Source organism: Oncorhynchus keta, chromosome 14, assembly GCF_023373465.1.
Source record: "Oncorhynchus keta strain PuntledgeMale-10-30-2019 chromosome 14, Oket_V2, whole genome shotgun sequence".
NCBI lineage: Eukaryota > Metazoa > Chordata > Actinopteri > Salmoniformes > Salmonidae > Oncorhynchus > Oncorhynchus keta.
In genome coordinates, this window is record NC_068434.1 from 49,084,756 (window position 1) to 49,110,491 (window position 25,736).

General features: G+C 41.4%; 1 protein-coding gene across 3 annotated transcripts in view; it reads left to right on the top strand.

Moving 5' to 3' along the window:
* Nucleotides 1-23,333, top strand: part of sec14l8 (SEC14-like lipid binding 8) — a 43,820-nt gene extending 20,487 nt beyond the window's left edge. For all 3 annotated transcript variants that reach the window (XM_035786332.2, XM_035786330.2, XM_035786331.2), the window contains 7 exons: nucleotides 2,009-2,104; nucleotides 4,792-4,852; nucleotides 5,743-5,826; nucleotides 6,122-6,228; nucleotides 17,444-17,583; nucleotides 20,366-20,535; nucleotides 21,487-23,333. In XM_035786332.2, the coding sequence (XP_035642225.2) occupies nucleotides 2,009-2,104; nucleotides 4,792-4,852; nucleotides 5,743-5,826; nucleotides 6,122-6,228; nucleotides 17,444-17,583; nucleotides 20,366-20,535; nucleotides 21,487-21,671 (843 nt within the window). In that variant the 3' untranslated portion in view covers nucleotides 21,672-23,333. The remainder of the gene's footprint in view (nucleotides 1-2,008; nucleotides 2,105-4,791; nucleotides 4,853-5,742; nucleotides 5,827-6,121; nucleotides 6,229-17,443; nucleotides 17,584-20,365; nucleotides 20,536-21,486) is intronic.
* The last annotated feature ends 2,403 nt before the right edge of the window (nucleotides 23,334-25,736 follow it).

Below are 25,736 nucleotides of genomic sequence, written 5' to 3' on the forward strand. Positions count from 1 at the left end.
AAGGGAGTAGTACATAGCGTTGAGCAAGATCTTCAGTTTCTTGGCAATTTCTCACATGGAATAGCCTTCATTTCTCAGAACAAGTAGAAGAAAGTTATTTGTTTCTGGCCATTTTGAGCCTGTAATCAAACCCACAAATGCTGATGCTCCCAGATACTGAACCAGTCTGAAGATGGCTAGTTTTATTGCTTCTTTAATCACTACAACAGTTTTCAGCTGTGCTAACATAATTGCAAAAGGGTTTTACATTTAAACTCAGTTTTTCACAATTCCTGACATTTAATCCTAGTAAACATTCCCTGTCTTAGGTCAGTTAGGATCACCACCTTATTTTAAGAATATGGAGTGTCAGAATAATAGTATAGAGAATGATTTATTTCAGCTTTTATTTCTTTCATCACATTCCCAGTGGGTCAGAAGTTTACAGACACTCAATTAGTATTTGGTAGCATTGTCTTTAAATTGTTTAACTTAGGTCAAACATTTTGGGTAGCCTTCCACAAGCTTCCCACAATAAGGTGGGTAAATTTTGGCACATTCCTCCTGACAGAGCAGGTGTAACTGAGACAGGTATGTAGGCCTCCTTGCTTGCAGATGTTTTTTTTGTTCTGCCCACATATTTTCTATAGGATTGAGGTCAGGGCTGTCCTTAAGCCATTTTGCCACAACTTTGGAAGTATGCTTGGGGTCATTGTCCATTTGGAAGACGCATTTGCGACCAAGCTCTAACTTCCTGACTTCCTCATGATGCCATCTATTTTGTGAAGTGCACCAGTCCCTCCTGCAGCAAAGCATCCCCACAACATGATGCTGCCACCCCTGTGCTTCTCGGGTGGGATGGTACTCTTCGGCTTGCAAGCCTCCCCCTTTTTCTTCCAAATATAACGATTGTCATTATGGCCGAACAGCTCTATTTTTGTTTCATCAGACCAGAGGACATTTCTCCAAAAAGTACGGTCTTTGTCCCTATGTGCAGTTGCAAACTGTAGTCTGGCTTTTTTATGGTGGTTTTGGACCAGTGGCTTCTTCCTTGCTGAGCGGTCTTTCAGGTTATGTCGATATAGATACTTTTGTACCAGTTTCCTCCAGCATCTTCCCAGGGTCCTTTGCTGTTGTTCTGGGATTGATTTGCTCTATTCGCACCAAAGTACGTATCTCTAGGAGACAGAACACGTCTTCTTCCTGAGCGGTATGATGGCTGCGTGGTCCCACGGTGTTTATACTTGCATGCTATTGTTTGTACAGATGAACATGGTACCTTCAGGTGTTTGGAAATTGCTCCCAAGGATGATCCAGACTTGTGGAGGTCCACAATGTTTTTTTCTGAGTTCTTGGCTCATTTCTTTTGTTTTTCCCATGATGTCAAAGCAAAGAGGCACTGAGTTTGAAGGTAGGTCTTGAAATACATCCACAGGTACACCTCCAATTGACTCAAATTATGTCAATTAGCCTATCAGAAGCTTCTAAAGCCATGACATCCTTTTCTGGAATGTTCCAAGCTGTTTAAAGGCACAGTCAACTTAGTATTTGTAAACTTCTGACCCACTGGAATTGTGATACAGTGAATTACAAGTGAAATAATCTGACTTCTGACTTCAACTATATATATATCTTTGTTTTATGTTTATATTTGTTGGGATTTATATATTGTTTATTTGTATCTGTTGGGCTTTAGCTCAGGTTATCCTTTAGAGTCAAGTATATTTGTCTAGGCTCAGTTGTTCCTTGACTAGCACCATTCACTCTCGCTGTCGATGTTTCCAATGTTATACCTTCTAATAGTAACTGTATCCACTGGTGAATTGGGAGAGAGTGAGGTGATTGCCATCTAAGAGCCAACATCTTTTTTTGTCCACGTACTTTTGGTCATGTAGTATACATTTATTAACACTTTTCCTCTCCCTTCCACTTTCTCACTCTGTTTTCTGCCTTCCTTCTCATCGCTCTCTCTCTTTTCCGCCCTCTCTCTTTGTCTCTCCATCTCCATCTGTCTCGCTCTCTCCTCCAGCTCGGGAGGCATGTGGAAGCCATCACTATGATCTATGACTGTGAGGGGCTGGGTCTCAAACATTTGTGGAAGCCTGCCATCGAGACTTACGGAGAGGTATACTAAATGTCGTGTCTTTACTATCATGAACTGAAGACTGATAGTCTTTATCAAAGATTCTCTGTAAATAGTTACTACGCGATCAACTGATTAATCACGTAACTAATTAATTAGGAAGTCGGGGCACCAAGGAACATTTTTCAGATTACAAAGTTATCATTTCCTAAAATAACTTTTCAGATATTTTATCTGATCAATTAGTTTTTGAATGAATGAATTATTTACTTTACCTCACGTTAATCTCATTCCAAAAAATCTGCACGAACCCAGTCTTCACTACTATCCATACATCAATTGTCTTAAATCATGTATTTATTACTAACTAAATAATTCACAGAAATGCATAAACAAACAAACAAACAAGGTAAATGTAATGATAGGAAAATGCACCCTAGTGGGCTAAACCGGCATGGCGGCTTGTTAGATAAAAGGGGAAGTGGGGGTTCATTTATTTTGTAGCATTGTCCGTCTCTCTCCCTCTCTCTCTCGGTTGTGGTTAGAGGGGATTGTTCAGAGTGACATTCGTTATAGAATTGATGTTTCGGTGGTTGTCGTTCTTCGCGTTCAATGATGCCGAATTCCTAGCTGCAGACTAGTAATCAATATCAAAGACTTGTTCTTATTCTGTCGGTATCGATGGTCTTAAGAGTTTAACCACGTGGTATGGTTAACTTCTTTGTGCCATCTGAGACGTCTGCGTCCCACCCAGCCAACAGGAAATGCAAATGTGCCACGCCAAATGCTAATAGCACTCGTTAAAACTCAAACATTCATTAAAACACACATGCAAGGTACTGAATTAAAGCTACACTCATTGTGAATCTAGCCAACAAGTCAGATTTTTAAAATGCTTTTCGGAGAAAGCATGAGAAGCTATTATCTGATAGCATGCAACACCCCGAAATACCTGAAGGGGACGTAAACAAAATAATTAGCATAGCCGGCGCTACACAAAACGCAGAAATAAAATATAAAACATTCATTACCTTTGACGAGCTTCTTTGTTGGCACTCCTATATGTCCCATAAACATCACTATTGGGTCTTTTTTTTTCGATTAAATCGGTCCATATATACCCAAAATGTCCATTTATGAAGACTGTGTGATCCAGGAAAAAACACTGTTTCAAAACGCAACGTCATTTTTTTAAATTAAAAAAGGTGCCTATAAACTTTGACAAAACACTTCAAACGACTTTTGTAATCCTACTTTAGGTATTAGTAAACGTTAATAATCTATCAAATTGATCACGGGGCGATGTGTATTCAATAGCTCCACGTCTTCAAATGATGGTCGAAAATCTCTCTTCCAAAACATCCTGTCGTATACCGGATGACAAGGGGTGTCTCTTCTTCATTTGACCAAGGAACAACCTCCAGGCAATTGCCAAGACTGGCGACATCTGTCGGAAGCTGTAGGACTTGTAAACTGGGAGCCATCTATTTTGCTGTGCCATAGACAATACAGGCAACTGGCGCATTGATTTTTTTCCCCCCCGTTTTGGTGATCAGTTTTCCCTGGGCTTTTTCACAAAACACATGTTCTGTTATAGTCACAGCCGTGATTTCTATCCACACATACTAATCATATGCATATACTATATTCCTGGCATGAGTAGCAGGACTTTGAAATTTTGCGTGATTTTTAACAAAATGTTGATAAAATAGTCCCGAGCTCTAAGAGGTTAAAAGATTCAGCAATGGTCTACAACCTTTGTTCCCCTCCTAATGGAGAAAAACATGGTCTGCAACCTTTAGCCATCTCGTAATTGAGGTAAGCTCGGTCTACTGATCGAAAACCCGAGTGGGGTTTTTATTTGGAATGGCAGAAAAGCCTGTCCCAGGATGTCTAACCCTAACTGGGCTCAGGGGCGGTCCTCTGATTTAGTTCAAATCAAAAGGGAATTGTATTTTTCTTCATTAAACAGTCCAAAATCATATTACACAATTATACAAACAGTATCATACGCACTCATTCATCTTATACAACAATTAGATGTAAACCTCATATCTGAGGCTATTATACAAACAGCGTTACGGTAATGTGGCTACACAGTCTCCCATGAGCTTGTTGTGACAAACGGACCAGTTCCTAGCTGGATTCTTCACCGGTCCTCTATACTCTCCCTGGAACATGACATTTGTTCGTACCTCAAGTTCTGTGAGGTGGAAGGATTTCCTTTGTCCTCTATGAAAGTTTACTCTCTCTCTACTATGTGTCCATGAGGAGATCCTTTCAGCAATTTACTACCTCTGACCACAGCAGCCTAGTTGAAGGAGGCAAGGGGGATGTAGGGAGAGGGGGATGGGGGTTGCTATACCCAAAGAGGCCAACGTCATGACAACACACACACGCACGCACGCACGCACGCACGCACGCACGCACGCACGCACGCACGCACGCACGCACGCACGCACGCACGCACGCACGCACGCACGCACGCACGCACGCACGCACGCACGCACGCACGCACGCACACACACACACACACACACACACACACACACACACACACACACACACACACACACACACACACACACACACACACACACACACACACACACACACACACACACACACACACACACACACACACACACAGAGAGAGTTCTGTTGAATCCATAGGGGGGGGGGGGTGATCTGAGATGATACTGTCTGATCAAAGTGTTTTATCCTTACAGATCCTGACCATGTTTGAGGACAACTACCCTGAGGGCCTCAAGAGACTATTTGTCATTAAAGGTAAGTTTCACCACCACTTCTTCGTCATATCAATCTATTATATTTGGATGTGGAGAAATGATCTGGAGAAGACCAACCATGCTATCGTTTCTTTGTACATTTGAAAAAGATAGATCCTAAAGAAACCATGAATAATGGACACAACTCTTTAAACATCGAATCCGCATTTGGGGAAACAGAGCCACTGTTTGCCCCACCACCTTTGTTATTATTTTGGTTTTGTTGATGAAACGGAGAAGAGGAACGTCCGGCAGTATTTATAAAAAAAATATATTTAAAAATGCAGTACATATTCTGCTGTTTTACTACGCGTGCAATGATATCTGAGGGAAAAGAACCATCATCATGTTTGCAGTAAATTCTTTGTTGTTGTAATATCCCAAACGGAGGTGGCAATTTCACCAATTAAGGATTCCAGAGGGAGATGTTACCCCTTAGTATCCCAGTAGTTGTAACGATCGTCGTAGGTGGAAGAAGGAGTAGACCAAAACGCAGCTTGGTAAGTGTTCATGTTGTTAATTTAATCAAAACTGAACACGAAACAAAATAACGAGAACAAAACAGTTCTGTCAGGTGATACACACAAAACAGAAAACAAACTACCCACAACTCAAGGGCGAAACCAGGCTGCCTAAGTATGGTTCTCAATCAGAGACAACGATTGACAGCTGCCTCTGATTGGGAACCATACCAGGCCAAACACATAGAAATACAAACATAGAATACCCACCCATATCACACCCTGACCAAACTAAAAATAGAAACATACAAAGCAATCTACGGTCAGGGCGTGACAGTAGTAAACTTACTTATGTTGTGTGTCTCACATCTCTCAAACCTTATTTAGACAGCATTGTATCACACTTGTTCTCTCTTTTCCCACTCCTTAGCCCCCAAGCTCTTCCCCGTGGCCTACAACCTCGTCAAGCACTTCCTTAGTGAGATCACCCGCAACAAGATCATTGTCCTGGGTGGTAAGACACTTCCGTATTTCCATTTGAATGTTCCCATAAAAATATACTGTTTCAGAATGCTGAATCATGTCAGCTCTATGCATGGCATTTCTATTACAGTAGGAACATTCCATACGCTGTGAATACATACAGTATATGGTTGCATCGTCTCTAACTCTACCCAGTTTAACCCTTCAGGTCAGTAAAGGTAATGAATGCACTCACTGTAAGTCGCTCTGGATAAGAGCGTCTGCTAAATAACTCAAACGTAAAATGGCAATATCAGTCTCTCTATCTTTCCCTGTCTGTTCTGCAGCCAACTGGCAGGAGGTGTTGCTGAACTACATAGACCCAGAGCAGCTTCCTGCTGCGTACGGAGGGAAACTCACCGACCCGGACGGCGACTCTCGCTGTAGGACCAAGGTGAGCTCACACCACCAGGAAGTGGGTTGCTTTTTTCATGACCCCCCCGAAATGTGACGAGAGATGTCCAATGCTGTAGTCATTGCTGCTCTTCAGTAGATTTAGGAGAAAAAATGTATTTAATTACATATGGCGACAACAGTTAGGGCTTGCAGTGCCACCTATTACTAGTTGCTCCACACCTGCCTAAGGGCTTTTGCAGTAGGAAGGACTCAACATGCTGCAATATTGAAGCCATGCTGTGAGATGAGAGCAGCTTTGCTTTGCTGCCTGCAACCACAAGATGCTGCAGGCAGGGCTAATAACGTTCCTAAGATACATCCAGCTACTTGTGGGGCCAGTAGAATTAGATGAGGATTCTCTGTCAGACTGTTGGACTTTGTATGTGTGATACATTGAGATTGTGGGCTATATATCACCATGAAATAATTCACAATGAGTCTCGAGTCTTTTTATTCCTTCTCGTCATTGAGATGTTATAGGAGTTCCAGATGGCTTCCTTAGAGTCTGCTTCAACAGTTACAGTCTGCTGATTGGGTATTTTTCGAAGACAATGCCGCATGGATATATCATGGATCTGCTTATTTTTGCTCTTCAGTTCAATTCTGCCTTGCCACAAATTACCTTGCTGCCAGCCAGCTACAACCTCTCAATGGCTCTGTAGTCATCTACCTGCCAGTAAATGCCATGACAGTTGAGTCTAGATGCATTTGAAATGTTCTTACCTAGGAAACTGACCCTTGCTCTGATGTCTCTGTAGATACATAGGTAGAGATGTCTTCCTAACCTGGAGAGGAGCAGGAGGAGTAGGAGGACAGGTCTTTGTCATCCCAAATGAGACCCAGGAAATTACCTTTTGAAATCTTCCGGAAGACTAAGATTTCACGGACTGAAATTCTTCCTAACTTCATGATTCCATTTTACTCAACTGAGTAATTTAGTCTTTCAACACAGGATTGAACAGGAACTTCAGCTTTTATCATTAGTAGCTATCCTATGGGGTTCTATGGAGTGTTTAGATCAGGAACTTAGGTTAACCCAGAACTAAATTATTGCGTAATTTGGTCAGATGCCATCTGTTAGGTTCTGAACAAACAGAGAAAAACTCAAACGGACGACTAGAAAAAGCTCAAACCCAAGTTTATTCACCCACTGGGTCATACAGCTGCAAAGACAAGGTATGATTACACAAGCACATATAACCTCCTACTAGGCAGGGTCAACTCCTTACACATCTAGACAGCCAATACATCTCTGTTGCTAGGCAGGAACTTATTGGTTCCTCTCACTGGGGTAGTCATGGCCCTGCCTGATGCTAGAACCTTCGTGGGTGTGGAAGTGTATGTATATGAGGTAGAACTGTAGTAGGAGAGTCATTGTGGTGGGCCCCCTTCCCCAAGGTTTCTTCTTACTTCATCTGTTGACTTGACCTCGAGTCGAATTCCTCACTCGTCCCTTGTTCCACAGCCAGTCTGCCTTATCAGAGACTAACTAGACTGTTGCCCTTTGCCTCCCTCCTTACGAACAACAAAAAATTAACTTTCTGCACTTCCCCCTTGTCTCACTCAGTAAATTTTCATACACCAAATTCTTATCCACCCTTCATTGACCCCGACATATACATTCCTTATACATGTCAAATAATCAATAAGTTCTAGTATGGTAACAGGAATAAGTATAATTCAAGCTACAATCCAACAGTCCCTCTTTTTTTAATAGTATCTCCATACTGTTCAACAATTAGGGTAGCCTAGTGGTTAGAGCGTTGGACTAGTAACCGAAAGGTTGCATGTTCATATCCCCGAGCTGTCGTTCTGCCCCTGAACAGGCAGTTAACCCACTGTTCCTAGGCCGTCATTGAAAATAAGAATTTGTTCTTAACTGACTTACCTACTAAAAAACAACAAAAAAAACCAGTAGAAATTACTTATAAATAAACAGAAAAGAAAACATAATTCATATTCTCAGTTGATTTGGATGTTTACACCTCAGAGACTTATGGCCTCAAACCTATAATCACACTATGCACCCTTTTACCCCCCCCCCCCTGTCTGCCATTACCCCTCCTGTTGTACAACTGATAATGACATTTCAGCTGGAGATTTTGACTTTCTCTTCCTCCTTCCGGTTCCTAAGAGATTGAAAGCAAAAGACTTGAAAAGAAAACACAATATATGACAAGTGTTAGTAATGCGTTAAGCTATGCATAATCATATATGGCAAAAACTGTACCTTTGGATACTGTTCTGCTGGGGTCCACAAAAATCAAGGCTCAAAATACCTCCTCATGCTTGTACCCAGACTTCCCCCATCAGGCTGCAGGTTTTACAGGAGGTGTTCCCACGTGATGTCATCCTCACTTTGGCCCTCTGTTTCCCCAGAAAAGCCCCCCTCCTTTGTCTAGGATGTACAATGAATCTCTGTGTCTAGGCAGGTGGTGTTATCCTCCCATCCCGAGTCCAGAACCTTTCGTACTCCTCCACACATCTCCCAGTCTTCTTATCAGTAGTATACATTATTGCACTTTGCCTCAGTCCATTGTTAATTACCTGGACTCATAAACAAACAGCTATTTGAGAATAAGCGACCCATTCCTACTCAAGTGAATATCATGAAAGCTAGAAGACAGTATTATAGGGCAATAGTTCACAATCTACGGTATAAGCGCTATCATATGACTCCTATCTCCCTTATGGGAACATTCTGTCTCTGAGACAGGCCATCGTTGTACTTTGCCTCCGGCCATAAATACATTTGCACATAGATCATTCCATCTAAACCATAACACACTCATTACTACTGCTAGGCCACTTACAGTGGGGCAAAAAAGTATTTAGTCAGCCACCAATTGTGCAAGTTATATTACTTAAAAAGATGAGAGGCCTGTAATTTTAATCATAGGTACACTTCAACTATGACAGACAAAATGAGAAAAGAAATCCAGAAAATCACATTGTAGGATTTTTTATTTATTTATTTGCAAATTATGGTGGAAAATAAGTATTTGGTCAATAACAAAAGTTTATCTCAATACTTTGTTATATACTCTTTGTTGGCAATGACAGAGGTCGAACGAGGTTCATCTTCAATGCACGACACAGGGATTCTTTAGCTAAATAGCCCAGTACTGTAGCCTACTCCCGACCGTCACATTCCATCCATATTTTTTGTTCCATCCTAACAGAAACCCAGAAGGTTTTTCATTTTGCTTGGAATAGAAACACCATAATATTAATACAATTAATTAAAAGCAAAATTTCTTACAATTAGTCCCATATACTATGTTCTTACAAAACAAGGTTTAAAATTCTCTAGTACAGCCGCTATTGAAGGCTATCAAATGCTTCTCAAAGATGTCCTCTGGTGGTCAAACTTGCACTAACTAGCATTAATGATACTAGTGTTTGGCACTTAAATAGCGTGCCATAGAATTCTGCGGCACCATACAACCTAAGCCGCAGTACGCTGCAACTTTTAAAGGACGAACCACTGTAGAAAATGTTCTTTGTGTTCCCTTTAAGGTGTATCCTTTCTAACTAGTGAAATACCAACTAAAACCAAATAATAAGACCCCACGCAACACCACAAAAAAACATTCATAACAGGTGGTTTGTGTGCTGGTGTGCGTGGTAAAACGTTGGGCAAAAACAAACAAATGGCCAGACCTTACTTAATTGTGACCTCCTTTTACGGCCGGATCCAGGTAACTTTATACTTAATAGAAGTGCAGAATTTCACTAACTGCTCTCCCAAGACAACAGCCTCGGAAATATTTCAAAGGGAGAGATATGAACACCCTATCCTATCCTGGAAGAGAAAATGTACATTTTGTTCGTTTTCACTATGCTAAATCTTAATCAAGCAACACAAAGTTTTAAATACAGACAAAACAAAACATGATAATTTCTGTTTACAAAGAGGCTACTGTCCTCCACTCTTTGAATCACTTGTGTTGTAATCCACCCCAACCTTTACTGCATATACTATAACCAATATCCATTGGATATTCACTATTTGCTTCACACTCATTAATGTCTACTATTTTAAGATTAATATTCACTAAATCGAGACAGGTCTAATTTTGGCCCATTGTAATCAAAGCAGTGTTCTCTCGCCTGCACTGCACTTAGACACGACGGCATTCCTCTTGCCAAGTCTAACAATTTTTAAAATGTAACTAGGCAAGTCAGTTAAGAACAAATTCTTATTTACAATGACTGCTTACCTCGGCCAAACCCGGATGACCCAAGGCCAATTGTTCACCACCCAATGGGATACAACCTGGATTTGAACCAAGGGCTGTAATGACACCTCTTGCACTGAGATGCAGTGTCTTAGACCGCTTTACTCCAGTATATGACTGGTCTCTCTTTCCCCCCCATGAATTTGCGTAACCACCATGCCCATGAAAACTTTTTTTTTAAACTTTACAATTGTTTCTTTAACTCTATGAACAATTACTCACAATATTAAATCGGTTGCAACACTCACTACCAAGTTCCAAACTTGTCAGCGCAATAACTGTTCTTCAGGAGCTTCGTGAAATGGGTATCCATGGCCGAGCAGCCGCACATAAGCCTGTTCACCATGCGCAATGCCAAGCGCCGGCTAGAGTGGTGTATAGCTCGTCCTCAGTGGACTCTGGAGCAGTGGAAACATTTTCTGGAGTTCTGAATCACACTTCACCATCTGGCAGTCCAACGGACAATCTGGGTTTGGCGGATGCCAGGAGAACGGTACCTGCCCGAATGCATAGTGCCAAGTGTAAAGTTTGGTGGAGGAGAAATAATGGTCTGGGGCTGTTTGTCATGGTTCGGGCTAGGCCCCTTTGTTCCAGTTAAGGGAAATTTTTACGCTACAGCATACAATGACATTCTAGACAAGTCTGTGCTTATAACTTTTTGCCATCAGTTTGGGGAAGGCCCTTTCCTTTTTCAGCATGACAATGCTCCCCGTGCACGAAGTGAGGTCCATACAGAAATGGTTTGTCGAGATTGGTGTGGAAGAACTTGCCTGGCCTACAAAGAGCCCTGTCCTCAACTCCATCGAACACCTTTGGGATGAATTGCGAGCCAGGCCTAATCGCCCAACATCAGTGCCCGACATCACTAATGCTCTTGTAGCTGAATTGAAGCAAATCCCTGCCACAATGTTCCAACATCTAGTGGAAGGCCTTCCCAGAAGAGTGGAGGCTGTTATAGCAGCAAAGAGGGGACCAACTCCATAATAATGCCCATGATTTTGGAATAAGATGATTGACGAGCAGGTGTCCACGTACTTTTGGTCATGTAGTGTGTATATTTGTACGTGTGTATTTGTTGGGCTTTATAGTTTGTTTATTTCTATATGTTGTGCTTTAGCTTAGGTTATTCTTTACAGATTCAAGTATATTTGTTCAGGCCTCAATTGACCCTTGACTAGCACCATTCATTCTCCCTGTCGATATTTCTAATGTTACAACTTCTAATAGTAACTGTATCCACTGGTGAATTGGGAGAGAGTGAGGTGATTGCCATCTATGAGCCAAAAACTTTTTTTGTGGCAGTGTCACCTGCCAACGGTAATCATCTCTGATTGATTAAGAGATTCAAGGAGCTATCATCGTTAAGTAACATAGTAGATGGAAAGCATTGAATATTTCCATTCATGCACTTCAAACTGCAGCAGGGCACTCCCACATCATATGGAAGAATGTGACTACCTGATTTAGGGTACATGGTGAACAGTTGGGAGTTGGGGCCAATTTCATTGTAAAACAAATCCTTGGTGTTAAATACAGTCTGTGACAAAACTTTGAATATACACTGAGTGTACAAAACATTAGGAACACCTGCTCTTTCTGTGACAGACTGACCAGGTGAATTCAGGTGAAGGTTATGCTCCCTTATTGATGTCACATGTTAAATCCATTTCAATCAGTGTAGATGAAGGGGAGGAGATGGGTTAAATAAGGATTTTCAAGCCTTGAGACAATTGAGCTATGAATTGTGTACCATTCAGAGGGTGAATGGGCAAGACAAAAGATTTAGGTGCCTTTGAATGGGGTATGGTAGTAGGTGCCAGTGTCGATTTTTCAAGAACTGCAATGCTGCTGGGTTTTTCACTCTCAACAGTTTCCTATGTGTGTGGTCCACCACCCAAAGGACACCCAGCCAACTTGACACAACTGTGGGAAGCATTGGAGTCAACATTGGCCAGCATTCCTGTGAAATGCTTTTGACACCTTGTAGAATCCATGCCCTGATGAATTGAGGCTGTTCTGCGGGCAAAACTCCTGTGTTCCTTGTGTTTTGTACACTCATTGTATACAGTTGAAGTCGGAAGTTTACACACACTTAGGTTTGAGTCATTAAAACTCGTTTTTCAACCACTCCACAAATGTCTTGTTAACAAACTCGGTTAGGATATCTACTTTGTGCATGACACAAGAAATTTTTCCAACAATTGTTTACAGACAGGTTATTGTATCACAATTCCAGTGGATCAGAAGTTTACAAACACTAAGTTGACTGTGCCTTTAAACAGCTTGGAAAATTCCAGAAAATGCTGTCATGGCTTTAGAAGCTTCTGATAGGCTAATTGAAAATCATTTGAGTCAATTGGAGGTGAACCTGTGGATGTATTTCAAGGCCTGCCTTCAAACCCAGTGCCTCTTTGCTTGACATCATGGAAAAAACAAAAGAGATGAGCCAAGACTTCAGAAAAAAAATTGTAGACCTCCACAAGTCTTGTTCATCCTTGGGAGCAATTTCCAAACAGTAGTACGCAAGTATAAACACCATGGGACCACGCAGACGTCATACCGTTCAGGAAGGAGACACGTTCTGTCTTCTAGAGATGAATGTACTTTGGTGCAAAAAGTGCAAATCAATCCCAGAACAGCAAAGGACCTTGTCAAGATGCTGGAGGAAACAGGCACAAAAGTATCTATATCCACAGTAAAACGAGTCCTATATCGACATAACCTGAAAGGTGCTCAGCAAGGAAGAAGCCACTTCTCCAAAACGCCATAAAAAAAAACAGACTACAGTTTGTAATTGCACATAAGGACAAAGATCGTACTTTTTGGAGAAATGTCCTCTGGTCTGATGAAACTGTTTGACCATAATGACCATCATTATGTTTGGCGGAAAAAGGGGGAGGCTTGCAAGCCGAAGAACACCATCCCAACTGTGAAGCATGGGGGTGGCAGCATCATGTTGTGGGGGTGGCAGCATCATGTTGTGGGGGTGCTTTGTTGCAGGAGGGACTAGTGCACTTCATAAAATAGATGGCATCAGGAGGAATGATAATTATCTGGATATACTGAAGCAACATCTCAAGACATCAGTCAGGAAGTTAAAGCTTGGTCGCAAATGAGTCTCCAAATGGACAATGACCACAAGCATACTTCCTAAGTTGTGGCAAAATGGCTTAAGGACAACAAAGTCAAGGTGTTGAAGTAGCCATCACAAAGCCCTGACCTCAATCCTATATAAAATGTATGGGCAGAACTGAAAAAAGTGTGTGCGAGCAAGGAGGCCTATACACCTGGCTCCATTACACTAGCTGTGTCAGGAGGAATGGGCCAAAATTCACCCAACTTATTGTGGGAAGCTTGTGAAAGGCTACGTTTGACCCAAGTTAAACAATTTAAAAGCAATGCTACCAAATACTAATTGAGTGTATGTAAAGTTCTGACCCACTGGGAATGTGATGAAAGAAATAAAAGCTGAAAGAAATCATTATCTCTACTATTATTCTGACATGTCACATTCTTAAAATAAGGTGGTGATCCTAACTGGCCTAAGACAGGAAATTTGACTAGGATTTAATGTCAGGAATTGTGGAAAATCTGAGTTTAAATGTATTTGGCTAAGGTGTATATAAACTTCCGACTTCAACTGTAAGTATATGGATGAGCGATGGCTGAGCGGCATAGGCAAGGTGCAGTAGAAGGTATAAAATACAGTATATACATGTGATATGAGTAATGTAAGATATGTAAACATTTTTAGTGGCATTATTTAAAGTGCCATTGTTTAAAGTCACTAGTGATCTATTTATTAAAGTGGCCAGTGATTGGGTCTCAATGTAGATAGCAGCCTCTCTGAGTTAGTGATTGCTGTTTAGCAGTCTGATGGGCTTGGGATTGAAAAACAGCTTCTGTCTCTCGGTCCCAGCTTTGATGTACCTGTACTGACCTCGCCTTCTGGATGGTAGCGTTGTGAACATGCAGTGGCTCGGGTGGTTGGTGTCCTTGATGATCTTTATGGCCTTCCTGTGACATCGGGTGCTGTAGGTGTCATGGAGGGCAGGTAGTTTGCCCCCGGGGATGCGTTGTGCAGACCGCAGCACCCTCTGGAGAGCCTTGCGGTTGAGGGCGGTGCAGTTCCGTACAAGCTGTGTTACGGCCCGACAGGATGCTCTCGATTGTGTATCTGTAAAAGTTTGTCAAGAGTGTTGGTGACAAGCCAAATTTCTTCAGCCTCCTGAGGTTGAAGAGGCACTAGAGGAATAACCTTAATTTCTCCGAACCAGAATAGACTGACGAGTTTCAGAAGAAAGTTATTTGTTTCTGGCCATTTTGAGCCTGTAATCGAACCTACAAATACTGATGCTCCAGATACATAACTAGTCTAAAGAAGGCCAGTTTTATTGCTTTTTTTAATCAGAACAACAGTTTTCAGCTGGGTTAACATAATTGCAAAAGGGTTTTCTAATGATCAATTAGCCTTTTAAAACGATAAACTTGGATTAGCCTACACAACGTGTCATTGGAACACAGGAGTGATGGTTGCTGATAATGGGCCTCTGTAGATATTACATTAAAAAATGATCTGTTTCATCTGACATTTATAGCTTATTTGCTGTAGAGGGAGATCAGAATGGGTCTGTGTGTACACTACAGGCTGATTGTGCAACAGTCAGTCAAGTTTTAAAGATCATTTTTAACACCTTTACCGCCGACAGTGCCACAAATGCATTTGGATCAAGGTCCTATTTGTGTCTGCAGCTGTCCTCAGCTCAACATTTCCCATGGCTTGCTGTGTTATGCTAGACATGTAATGAATGGTCTTGTGTGATTTGACTGTGGACCAATGCTAATTGCCCTCTGCTTATGGTTGAGGTGAACCATCCCATCTCTCTCTCTCTTCACTCACAAATGGAATACATCACCCCTTTTTGCCCCCCCGGTGGTTCTCAATTACTGCTGCAAGCAGCATTTTTAACTTCCGTCTGTGTTTGGTGTGTCAGTATTTCTCAAATCCTTGGTTTTCTTGAGCTGAGGGCTCAGACTGTTTAGGAAGATGAGATCATTAGCCAGTAAGGTGGTCTAAAGAAAATTGTTGGTCTTGTTATTATAGCAAATAAATTACAAAACTAAACTCTGAGGCTGATACTCTGGACTTTTATTTCTCAGCTGAAAGTATGTGAAGCTCAAAAAGCGTATGATAAAACATGTAACCGCAGCAGATTCGTAGTTGTAGAAAGTAAAGCTTTCTTTTTTATTTCCTCGTAAGTTCTTCCCTAAAAAAAATGTCCTGCTGACTTTCATAGCATTTTTATCAGCTACAGTACCTTGCAAAAGTATTCACCCCCTTGGTGTTTTTCCTATTTTGTTGAAATACAACCTGTAATTTAAATATATTTTTATTTGGATTTTATGTAATGGACATGCACAAAACAGTCCAAATTGGTGAAGTGAAATTAAATTACTTGTTTCAAAAAATAAAAAAATGTAATGGAAAAGTGGTGCGTGCATATGTATTCACCCCCTTTGCTATGAAGCCCCTAAATAAGATCTGGTGCAACCAATTACCTTCAGAAGTCACATAATTAGTTAGATTGCACATAGTTGAACTTTATTTAAGTGTCACATGATCTCAGTGTATATATATATATATATATATCTGTTCTGAAAGGCCCCAGAGTCTGCAACACCACTAAGCAAGGAACACCACCAAGCAAGCGGCACCATGAAGAACAAGGAGCTCTCCAAACAGGTCAGGGACAAAGTTGTGGAGAAGTATAGATCAGGGTTGGGTTATGAAAAATATCAGAAACTTTGAACATCCCATGGAGCACTATTAAATCCATTATTAAATTTTTTTAAGAATATGGCACCACAACAAGCCTGCCAATAGAGGGCCAAAACTCACAGGCCAGGCAAGGAGGGTATTAATCAGAGAGGCAACAAAGAGACCAAAGATAACCCTGAAGGAGCAGCAAAGCTCCACAGTGGAGATTGGAGGATCTGTCCATAGGACCACTAAGAGCTGGGCTTTACAGAAGAGTGTCCAGAAAAAAATCCATTGCTTAAAAAGGCACGTGGGAGACTCCCCAAACATATGGAACAAGGTACTCTGGTCAGATGAGACAAAAATTGAGCTTTTTGGCCATCAAGGAAAACGCTATGTCTGGCACAAACCCAACACCTCTCATCACCCCGAGAACACCATTTCACAGTAAAGCATGGTGGTGGCAACATCATGCTGTGGGGATGTTTTTCATCAACAGGGACTAGGTAACTACTAGTCAGAATTGAAGGAAAGATGAATGGCGCTAAATACAGGGAAATTCTTAAGGGAAACCTGTTTCAGTCTTCCAGAGATTTGACACTGGGACAGAGGTTCACCTTTCAGCAGGACAATAACCCTAAGTATACTGCTAAAGCAACACTTGAGTGGTTTAAGGGGAACATTTAAATGTATCGGAATGGCCTAGTCAAAGCCCAGACCTCAATCCAATTGAGAATTTGCGGTATGACTTAAAGATTGGCTGTACACCAGCGAAACCCATCCAAATTGAAGTAGCTGGAGCAGTTTTGCCTTGAAGAATGGGCAGCAATCCCTGTGGCTAGTTGTGCCAAGCTTATAGAGACATACCCAAAGAGAATTACAGCTGTAATTGCTGCAAAAGGTGGCTCTACAAAGTATTGACTTTGGGGGGGGTGAATAATTATGCACAGTCAAGTTTTCCGTTTTATTTGTCTTATTTCTTGGTTGATTCATAATAAAACAAATATTTTGCATCTTCAAAGTGTTGTGTAAATCAAATTATACAACCCCCCCACCCCCCACCCCCCAAAAAGAAAAAAAATCCATTCTAATTCCAGGTTGTATGGCATCAAATTAGGAAAATGCCAAGGGGGGTGAATACTTTCGCAAGCCAATGTAACCCCACATTATCCATCCTCTTACTCTGTCTATATATATATGTGTGTGTATTCAAGATCCACTATGCTGGGACAGTGCCTACGTCCTACTATGTTCGTGAGTCAGTGAAGGTGGACTATGAACAGTGTCTAACAGTCAGCCGTGGCTCCTCGCAGCAGCTAGAATATGAGATCCTCTTCCCTGGCTGTGTGCTCAGGTGAGTGGACCGATATTACTACCGCTATTTCTTTCTTTCTACCCCTCCCTCTTTCTCTGTCTTACCTCTCTGTAACCCCACTACTTGTCCTGTTCTATCTCGGCCTCCCTTACCTCCCTCCGCCTTTATTTTCCTCTCTCTCTATCTCTTTATTACCCTCCTTAACTCCAGTGCAGGGTGACCCTGCATCGAGTCCGATACCCACGGTTCCCCGTGGTTGACCCGGAAAAATGTCAGTTGGTGGGTGAAATGAAAACGTTCTTTCAACCCACGGGTCGGCTCGCGATTCAGAACAATTATAATCCGGATCGAAACATTTTAAATCGATATAAAAATGGTTTACAGACCCAGGACTTGTTGTGTTGCGAATTCCATTCTGTGAGCGATGAGGCAGACATATAAACTACCACGCTGTGGATCAGGGAACTGTCCATTATTTGTGTGGTGCTGAAATGTATGTTTCGTCCTCCCACACAAGAATACTTTGCCATGTGTACTTTCCCTGGCTCGCTTAGCTCATGTGAAAGTGGCCAACGTAGGTATTTGTTTACGATAGGCTAATTGAGTTTATTATCAGTTAACTATTAAGCTACTCCAGGCATTCATTTGCAGCCTTTCTTAAATTATGGGTTGGTGGATCGCGATGTGTCAGAGTAAATTTCTAATTATTTCATTAATTACTGGAATTGATTTGGCCAAGTGCGCTCTCTGCTTAGCAGCGGTCTCTGCTCAGTTTGGCAGCTGCGTTAGTGATAGTGAGATGCCCGTGTGCTTCGCGGTTTACCTGATTTTTTTTTTCCTGCAGTTTTCTTGAAGATTACTCCGCGACACAGGCGATGCAGCGCTGTCGTTCAGCAGCAGATGATGCGCTGTCTGCCACTGACTTGTCATTTCCATTCGCCATCACTCACCGCTGTCATCAAATAGATTCATGCTAGCCACAAGTTCTGACTGAGCTCAATTGTCATGCAACGCATATACAGAGAGCGTTTCTCTTTCATATAAATTTATAACGAAGAGCGCCCACAATGTGTTTTGTGCGGGGAAGTCTTTAGTAAATGAAACGACACGTCCTGACCAAACATCCACAGCATGATGGTAAACCAAGGGAGTTCTTTCAGAACAGGGTAGCATGCTTCAGGAAACACTGCTTCGACAGTGGAAAAGTAAGTCAGCTAGCATGGCATTGTCATTTTATAACAGGTGAGATGATAAGTAGAAATAAGGGAGTACTAACTAACTTCCATAGTAGTAGATGTGAGTTTATCTTTCAAACAATCCCCTGGCCTTGTACACAGCTAATAGCTATCATTTGCCAAAGCAAGCTAGCTACTGATAGTGCAACCCTAGTAACAGTACAAATGAAGAATAAAAATGCACATCTTACTGTATAAATGATTGTTGAAAACTGGTCTCTGTTGGAACTGTTGCTGTTAAAATACAATCATATTTTTTTTATTCTTAACTGGAATAAACTGATTGAAGCAAGATGCTTTTTGAGGCAAACACAGCTGTCTCCTGCCTGACTGAGAAAGTAGTAGATGTTCTGGTCCAGTTTGGCACCACATACCTATGCGAGTCAGGTTTCTCAACTCTGACACACTTAAAACAAGTACAGAAACAGTTTCAAGGTTGAGCATGACCTGAGTATTGCACTGTCAAGAACGGAGCCCAGAATAGACATGCTCTCAATAGGACTGTGTGTGTGTGTTTTCTGGTCTACATCTGTGTGATGTGATCAATCAGTTTATTCCAGTTCAAAATAAAACATATGTATTGTATTTTAACAGCAACAGTTCCAACCTAAACTTTCTTTCAACAATTTCTACAGCAAGATGTACAGTAGGCCTGATCATTGTTCATCTGTACTGATGCTTAGAGTTGCACTATCAAAAAGCCTGTGTGTGTGTGTGTGTTCTGTTATTCATGTGTGATGTGATCAATCAGTTTATTCCAGTTCAGAATGAAAATGATTTATTGTATTTTAACAGCAAACAGTTCCAACCTAGACAGATATGTAAGTGTTTTTAAAGGGGGAAAATAAACATTAATATATATTTATATGGATATTTAATTTCATTGTTATTTGTTTTTGTCTATATTGCATTTGTTTTAGGCATAATGGCAATGAAATATACCAATATTTATGCATAGTTGCATATTTTGCTAAGCTTGGGTCCCAGGAAAACACAGAATTTCTCATTTGGGTCCCAGGCTGAAAAGGTTTAAGAACCTCTGATTTAGACCATAACGCTGGCTATATCAAGTTTAAACCGGTGCGCTGGTGAATGTTTGAGCAGGCCAAGGTTATAGCCTACTAATTAAATGTAGTTTTGCATCCTATATTCGATTCTGGGAATTGTTTATATGATTTTCAATTAAACAGTTTTACTATCTAAACAATATTGAATGTAAAGGTCTTGTTTTATTATGTCGGCTATAGGCTTTCATCAGGTAAGAAGGCTAATGAGAAGAACCTTTTTCAGAGCAATTTTAGTTGTCAATGTGCCACATCTCATTGTAAAAAAATGTATTATGTCGTTCTGGCATGGTTTCATGGCATAGTTTCCTTTTATCTAAATGTTGATTAGACATGCATATACATTAACTCATGCAGGGAGGGGAATAATAACCTATGACTAGTCATAGCCTATGAATAGTCATAAAAACTATTAAATAAATTAATGTTATTTGGCGGGTCACGGATCGGCTCTCGGAACAATTCTATGCGGGTGTGTCGGGATATATAATTATGTAATATAATATCTCCCCCCCCATGCAGGTGGCAGTTTTCTAGTGATGGGGCAGACATCGGCTTTGGGGTGTTTATGAAGGGGAAGATAGGAGAGAGGCAGAATGCAGGGCAGATGCAGGAGGTGGTTCCCAGCCAGAGATACAACGCACACCTGGTGCCCGAAGACGGCTCTCTCACCTGCAGCGAGCCTGGGGTCTGTGAGTACAGGACAGCTAGACAGAGACACATAAGCGATTTCTAAACTTTATACCCCTTTCACACTATCGTGCCATCCCAAACCAAACTGTGCTGGCTTGGGTATTTTCTTTTCACATTGCCTATTTTTCATGGTTCCAGCATCTTTAATGCTTGGTTTGATTAGTCTCAGTAGTGTGAAAAGCCCTACAGTGGGCTAGAACAGAGGTACAATGACACATGAAGACTTGGGTAGGGGCACATAAGAACCTAGTCCAGTGGTACTAGACAGAGATTGGATCTCGGCCTACCAGTATAACACTAGCCCACCGTGTGACTACTTTATACAGACCTGTGTCTTTGCCTGTTGGGTGACGCTTTTCCTACTTCTGAGGGTATATCCGTGGTCAGTGGATCGTTCTGATAAGGAATGCGTTGTTTGCATCACCAAGTGTTGTGCGGGAAATAATTTATTCAAATTGTAAGATACTACCACCCCACCTCAAAATCAAAACCAATGTTTGTGCGCACACACTCTATTCTACTTATTGTCTGCTTCCTGTCTGCAAGGCTGATTAGCTAGACAAAAAGATGTGAAACACAGACATGTGCGTGCAAAGTGAGAACACAACATGGAATCCATGTTTGATTTTGATTTGGAGGGCGGTATCAGATATCAATTAGATTGAATTCTTACTTGGGCACTGCTCAGAGACGCAAACGACAACTGTCTACCGATTGCGGATGTAAGCTCGGTCGTGGGAAAATTGTCACCAAACAAGCATAGGAATGGTCAGCAAATAACTAGCAAGGTGGGTGCATGTTATAAAGCTAGACCCAGGTTCCACTCAGGTCTAGAAACTGGGCAATTAAGAACCAGGCCTTGCATACAAGCACACAAAGAGGACAAGGGCCGGAGTAAAGGTGTAGGACTTGACTTAGGCGACATCCATGTTGTTTTCTTTCTTCTTCAGATGTGCTGCGGTTCGACAACACCTACAGTATCTTCCAGTCCAAACGCATCTGCTTCACCGTCGAGGTATTGCTCCCAGGCCAATCTCAGTCTCCGAAAAAACGGGCTGGCTCACAAGTGGAGGCCAGCAACCAATCGCAGTCTCCGAATAACCAGGGTGGGTCAGAATCTGGGGCCAGCAGCTAATTGTGACAGCCTTTACTGAGCTAGAGCTAGTCTCAGCCCCGGCCATGGTCAGTGAAGTCAGACCTGAAACCACTGAAATAGACTCCAATGATCAGCACTGAGGTACTTCATCTGACAATGGGCCATTGTGCTGCTCACGAATGAAGGTATGTAGCTCTGGTCCAGTGCATTACATGCAGCTTGCTGATGCTGAGACTTCTACATCTGCAAGCCACACGCAATGCCCTGGGCCAGAGCTAGAATGTACAATGAAGAGAAACAAGTCCACAACTCAGGGTTCCTGGAGTAGAGGAGATGTATTCAAACACGGACTGAAACAACTGGTTTACTTTCTACAATAAGTGTACGGCTTTTAAAAATCTATTTTATTTTAAAGACCAGGAAGTATATTATATCTGAATGTCATTGATGGTCCAGGGTGTATTATTTTGCAATGCTGAGAGCAGAGCAGCAAGACCTCAGGAGATATTTATTTCGTCAACACTCCTCTATATAACCATCTGTTCAAGTACAATCCCTTTTCCGTGGCAACAACGCACTATGGGCATCACCCTGTCGTACTCTCTCTCAAGCACTGGGTGAATTTCAAGGTTTTTCCCTTGATTTCTCACCTTCTTCTCAAAAGGCAAGGAATAAGGAAATACTTTTGAGATGTACCCTCTCGCTCTCAATCTTTCTTCTTTCTGTCATGATTTATGAGTCATGACAAAATTAGGCCATTTTGAGTATGCCTTTACATTTCAAAATCAACACAGTTCTGTTCAAATGAATATGTTGACATACTGGTAGTTTTATTTTCAGGGAAAACAAATCTATATTTTGTCTTTTAATTGTTAGAACATGAAAGGCAAGAAATCTTTGAGAATGCTAATATCCACTGTCCAAAATCTGTATCATTAAGCATTATTGCAGTAGAATGACATTCCATTTTGTTGTGTAATCTTCAGCACCAGTGTTTTCCTGTATAGGGTTGCAATTTGCAAAATTCCAGTAACTTTCCCAAAATTCCCAGGATTTCCAGAAATCCGGGTTAGTGGTCTGGATTTCCTGCTTATTCCCTCCTGATTCCCGGAATTCTCCAACTGAGAAATCCAGAAAACCTAGGAATTTTGGGCAAATTACCGGAATTTTGCAAACCTTTTCATGTATATCTATATGTAACAACAAAAGACATACATGGTGTAAATGCTTGCCTTAAATACGTCAGTGTGTTTAAAGAATGTGCAGCACTCAACGAACTGGCCCTTATGGGCAGTTGAAACACTCAAAAAGCTCTATTATATGTCATCTGTAAACTGTACTTATTGATTGAAGTCGTCTTCTGCCAGCATCTGGATAAAGTATTTTGCACAGTGAAAATCATGGAATGTAGCTCTAGCTATTATAGCCTTATTCGACGTTAGTTTGTGCTCACTGTTCAATAGATAATTTATGTTACCTTTATGTATTTTAGTAATGAGTAGGGGGAACAGTACCCACTCCGAAACATTGAAATTGTTATCTTTTTGTGAACATTTGTCAATCTTTTCTTTAGTTTAAATTGGAAACATGTCATTTATTTTTGTAGAATTCATGTAGTCAGTGCATATCTAATGTAACAGAAACCAATCTGAGCTGTTCCAATCTATTGGGAAAATAATATACATGTTTGAATCAACTTGACTGAATCTCGTCCACAAGCCGTCTCTCTTTCTCTGTCTAACCTATATGCAGATGTGGTAACAATTAAGCCTGGAGACTGAATATACAGTATACTAACTAAACAAGTACTTGGACGTACCGTATGGTACAAAATGATCGCACTTTAGATCCCTGACAGTACCTTAGTCTACAAAAGTAAAAGGTATGTCTGTGTCTTTCTCCAGTAGTTGTATCTATTGTTAGTTTTCTAAGCATTTTTTTTATTAGGAATTTATACAGTTGAGGTTGGAAGTTTACATACACTAAATTGACTGTGTCTTTTAAATAGCTTGGAAAATTTCAGAAAATTATGTAATGGCTTTAAGACGCTTCTGTGAAGATGCTGGAGGAAATCAAGTAAAAAACTATCTATATTCGCAGTAAAATGAGTCCTATATCGACATAACCTGAAAGGCCGCTCAGCAAGGAAGAAGCCACTGCTCAAAAACCGCCATAAAGAAGCCAGACTATGGTTTGCAACTGCACATACTTTTTGGAGCAAAGTCCTCTGGTCTGATGAAACAAAAATAGAACTGTTTGGCCGTAATGACCATTGTTATGTTTGGAGGAAAAAGGGGGGCGCTTGCAAGGCGAAGAACACCATCCCAACTGTGAATCACGGGGGTGGAAGCATAATTTTGTGGGTGTGCTTTGCTGCACTTCACAAAATAGATGGCATCATGAGAAAGGAAAATTATGTGGATATATTCAAGCAACATCTCAAGACATCAGTCAGGAAGTTAAAGCTTGGTTGCAATGGGTCTTCCAAATGAACAATGACCCCAAGCATAAATTTGTTGCAAAATGGCTTAAGGACAACAAAGTCAAGGTATTGGAGTGGCCATCACAAAACCCTGACCTCAATCCTATATAACATTTTTGGGCAGAATTGAAAAAGCGTGCGCGAGCAAGGAGGCCTACAAACCTGACTCCGTTACACCAGCTCTGTCAGGAGGAATGGGCCAAAATCCACCCAACTTATTGTGGGAAGTTTGTGGAAGGCTACCCGAAATGTTTGACCCAAGTTAAACAATTTATTGGTAATGTTACCAAATGCTAATTGAGTTGTCTATAAACCTCTGACCCACTGGGAATGTGATGAAATAAATAAATTCAAAATTAATCATTTTCTTTGCTATTATTCTGACATTTAAAATTCATAAAATAAAGTGGTGATCCTAACTGACCTAAGACAGGGAATTATTACTAGAATTAAATGTCAGGAATTGTGAAAAACTGAGTTTAAATGTATTTGGCTAAGTTGTATGTAAACTTCAGACTTCAACTGTAGGTGTTCCTTTTGTCCAGGTGGGAAAGGGCAGTGTTGAGTGCAATAGAGATTGCATTATCTGTGGATCTGTTGGGGCAGTATGCAAATTGGATTGGGTCTAGGGTTTCTGGGATAATGGTGTTGAGGTGAGCCATGACCAGCCTTTCAAAGCATTTCATAGCTACAGACGTGAGTGCTATGGGTCGGTAGTCATTTAGGCAGGTTACCTTAGTGTTATTGGGCACAGGGACTATGGTGGTATTACAGATTCAGTCAGGGACAGGTTGATAATGTCAGTGAAAATACTGTCCAGTTGGTCAGCGCATACTCATAGTACATGTCCTGGTAATCCGTCTGGCCCTGCGGCCTTGCGAATGTAGACCTGTTTAAAGGTCTTACACTGATCACACAGTCGCCAGGAACAGCTGGTGCTGTCATGCATGTTTCATTGTTACTTGCCTCGAAGCGAGCGTAGAAGCAATTTTGCTTGTCTGGTAGGTCGTGTCACCGGGCAACTCTCGGCTGTGCTTCCCTTTGTAGTCCGTAATAGTTTGCAAGCCCTGCCACATCCGACTAGTGTCGGAGCCAGTTTAGTACAATTCAATCTTAGTCCTGTATTGACGCTTTTGCCTGTTTGATGGTTCATCGGAGGGCATAGCGGGATTTTTGATAAGCTTCCGTGTTATTGTCCCGCTCCTTGAAAGCAGCAGTTCTACCCTTGAGCTCAGTGCAGATGTTGCCTGTAATCCATGGCTTCTGGTTGGTGTATGTACGTACGGTCACTGTGGGGACGATGTCATCGATGCACTTATTGATGAAGCCAGTGACTTATGTGGTGTACTCCTCAATGCCATTGAAAGAATCCCGGAACATATTCCAGTCTGTGCTAGAAAAATAGTCCTGTAGTTTAGCATCTGCTTCATCTGACCACTTTCTTATTGACCGAGTCACTGGTGCTTCCTGCTTTAGTTTTTGCTTGTAAGCAGGAATCAGGAGGATAGAATTATGGTCAGATTTGACAAACGGAGCGCGAGGGAGAGCTTTGTATCTGTCTCTGTGTGTGGAGTCAAGGTGGTCTAGAGGTTTTTCCCTCTTGTTGCACATTTAACATGCTG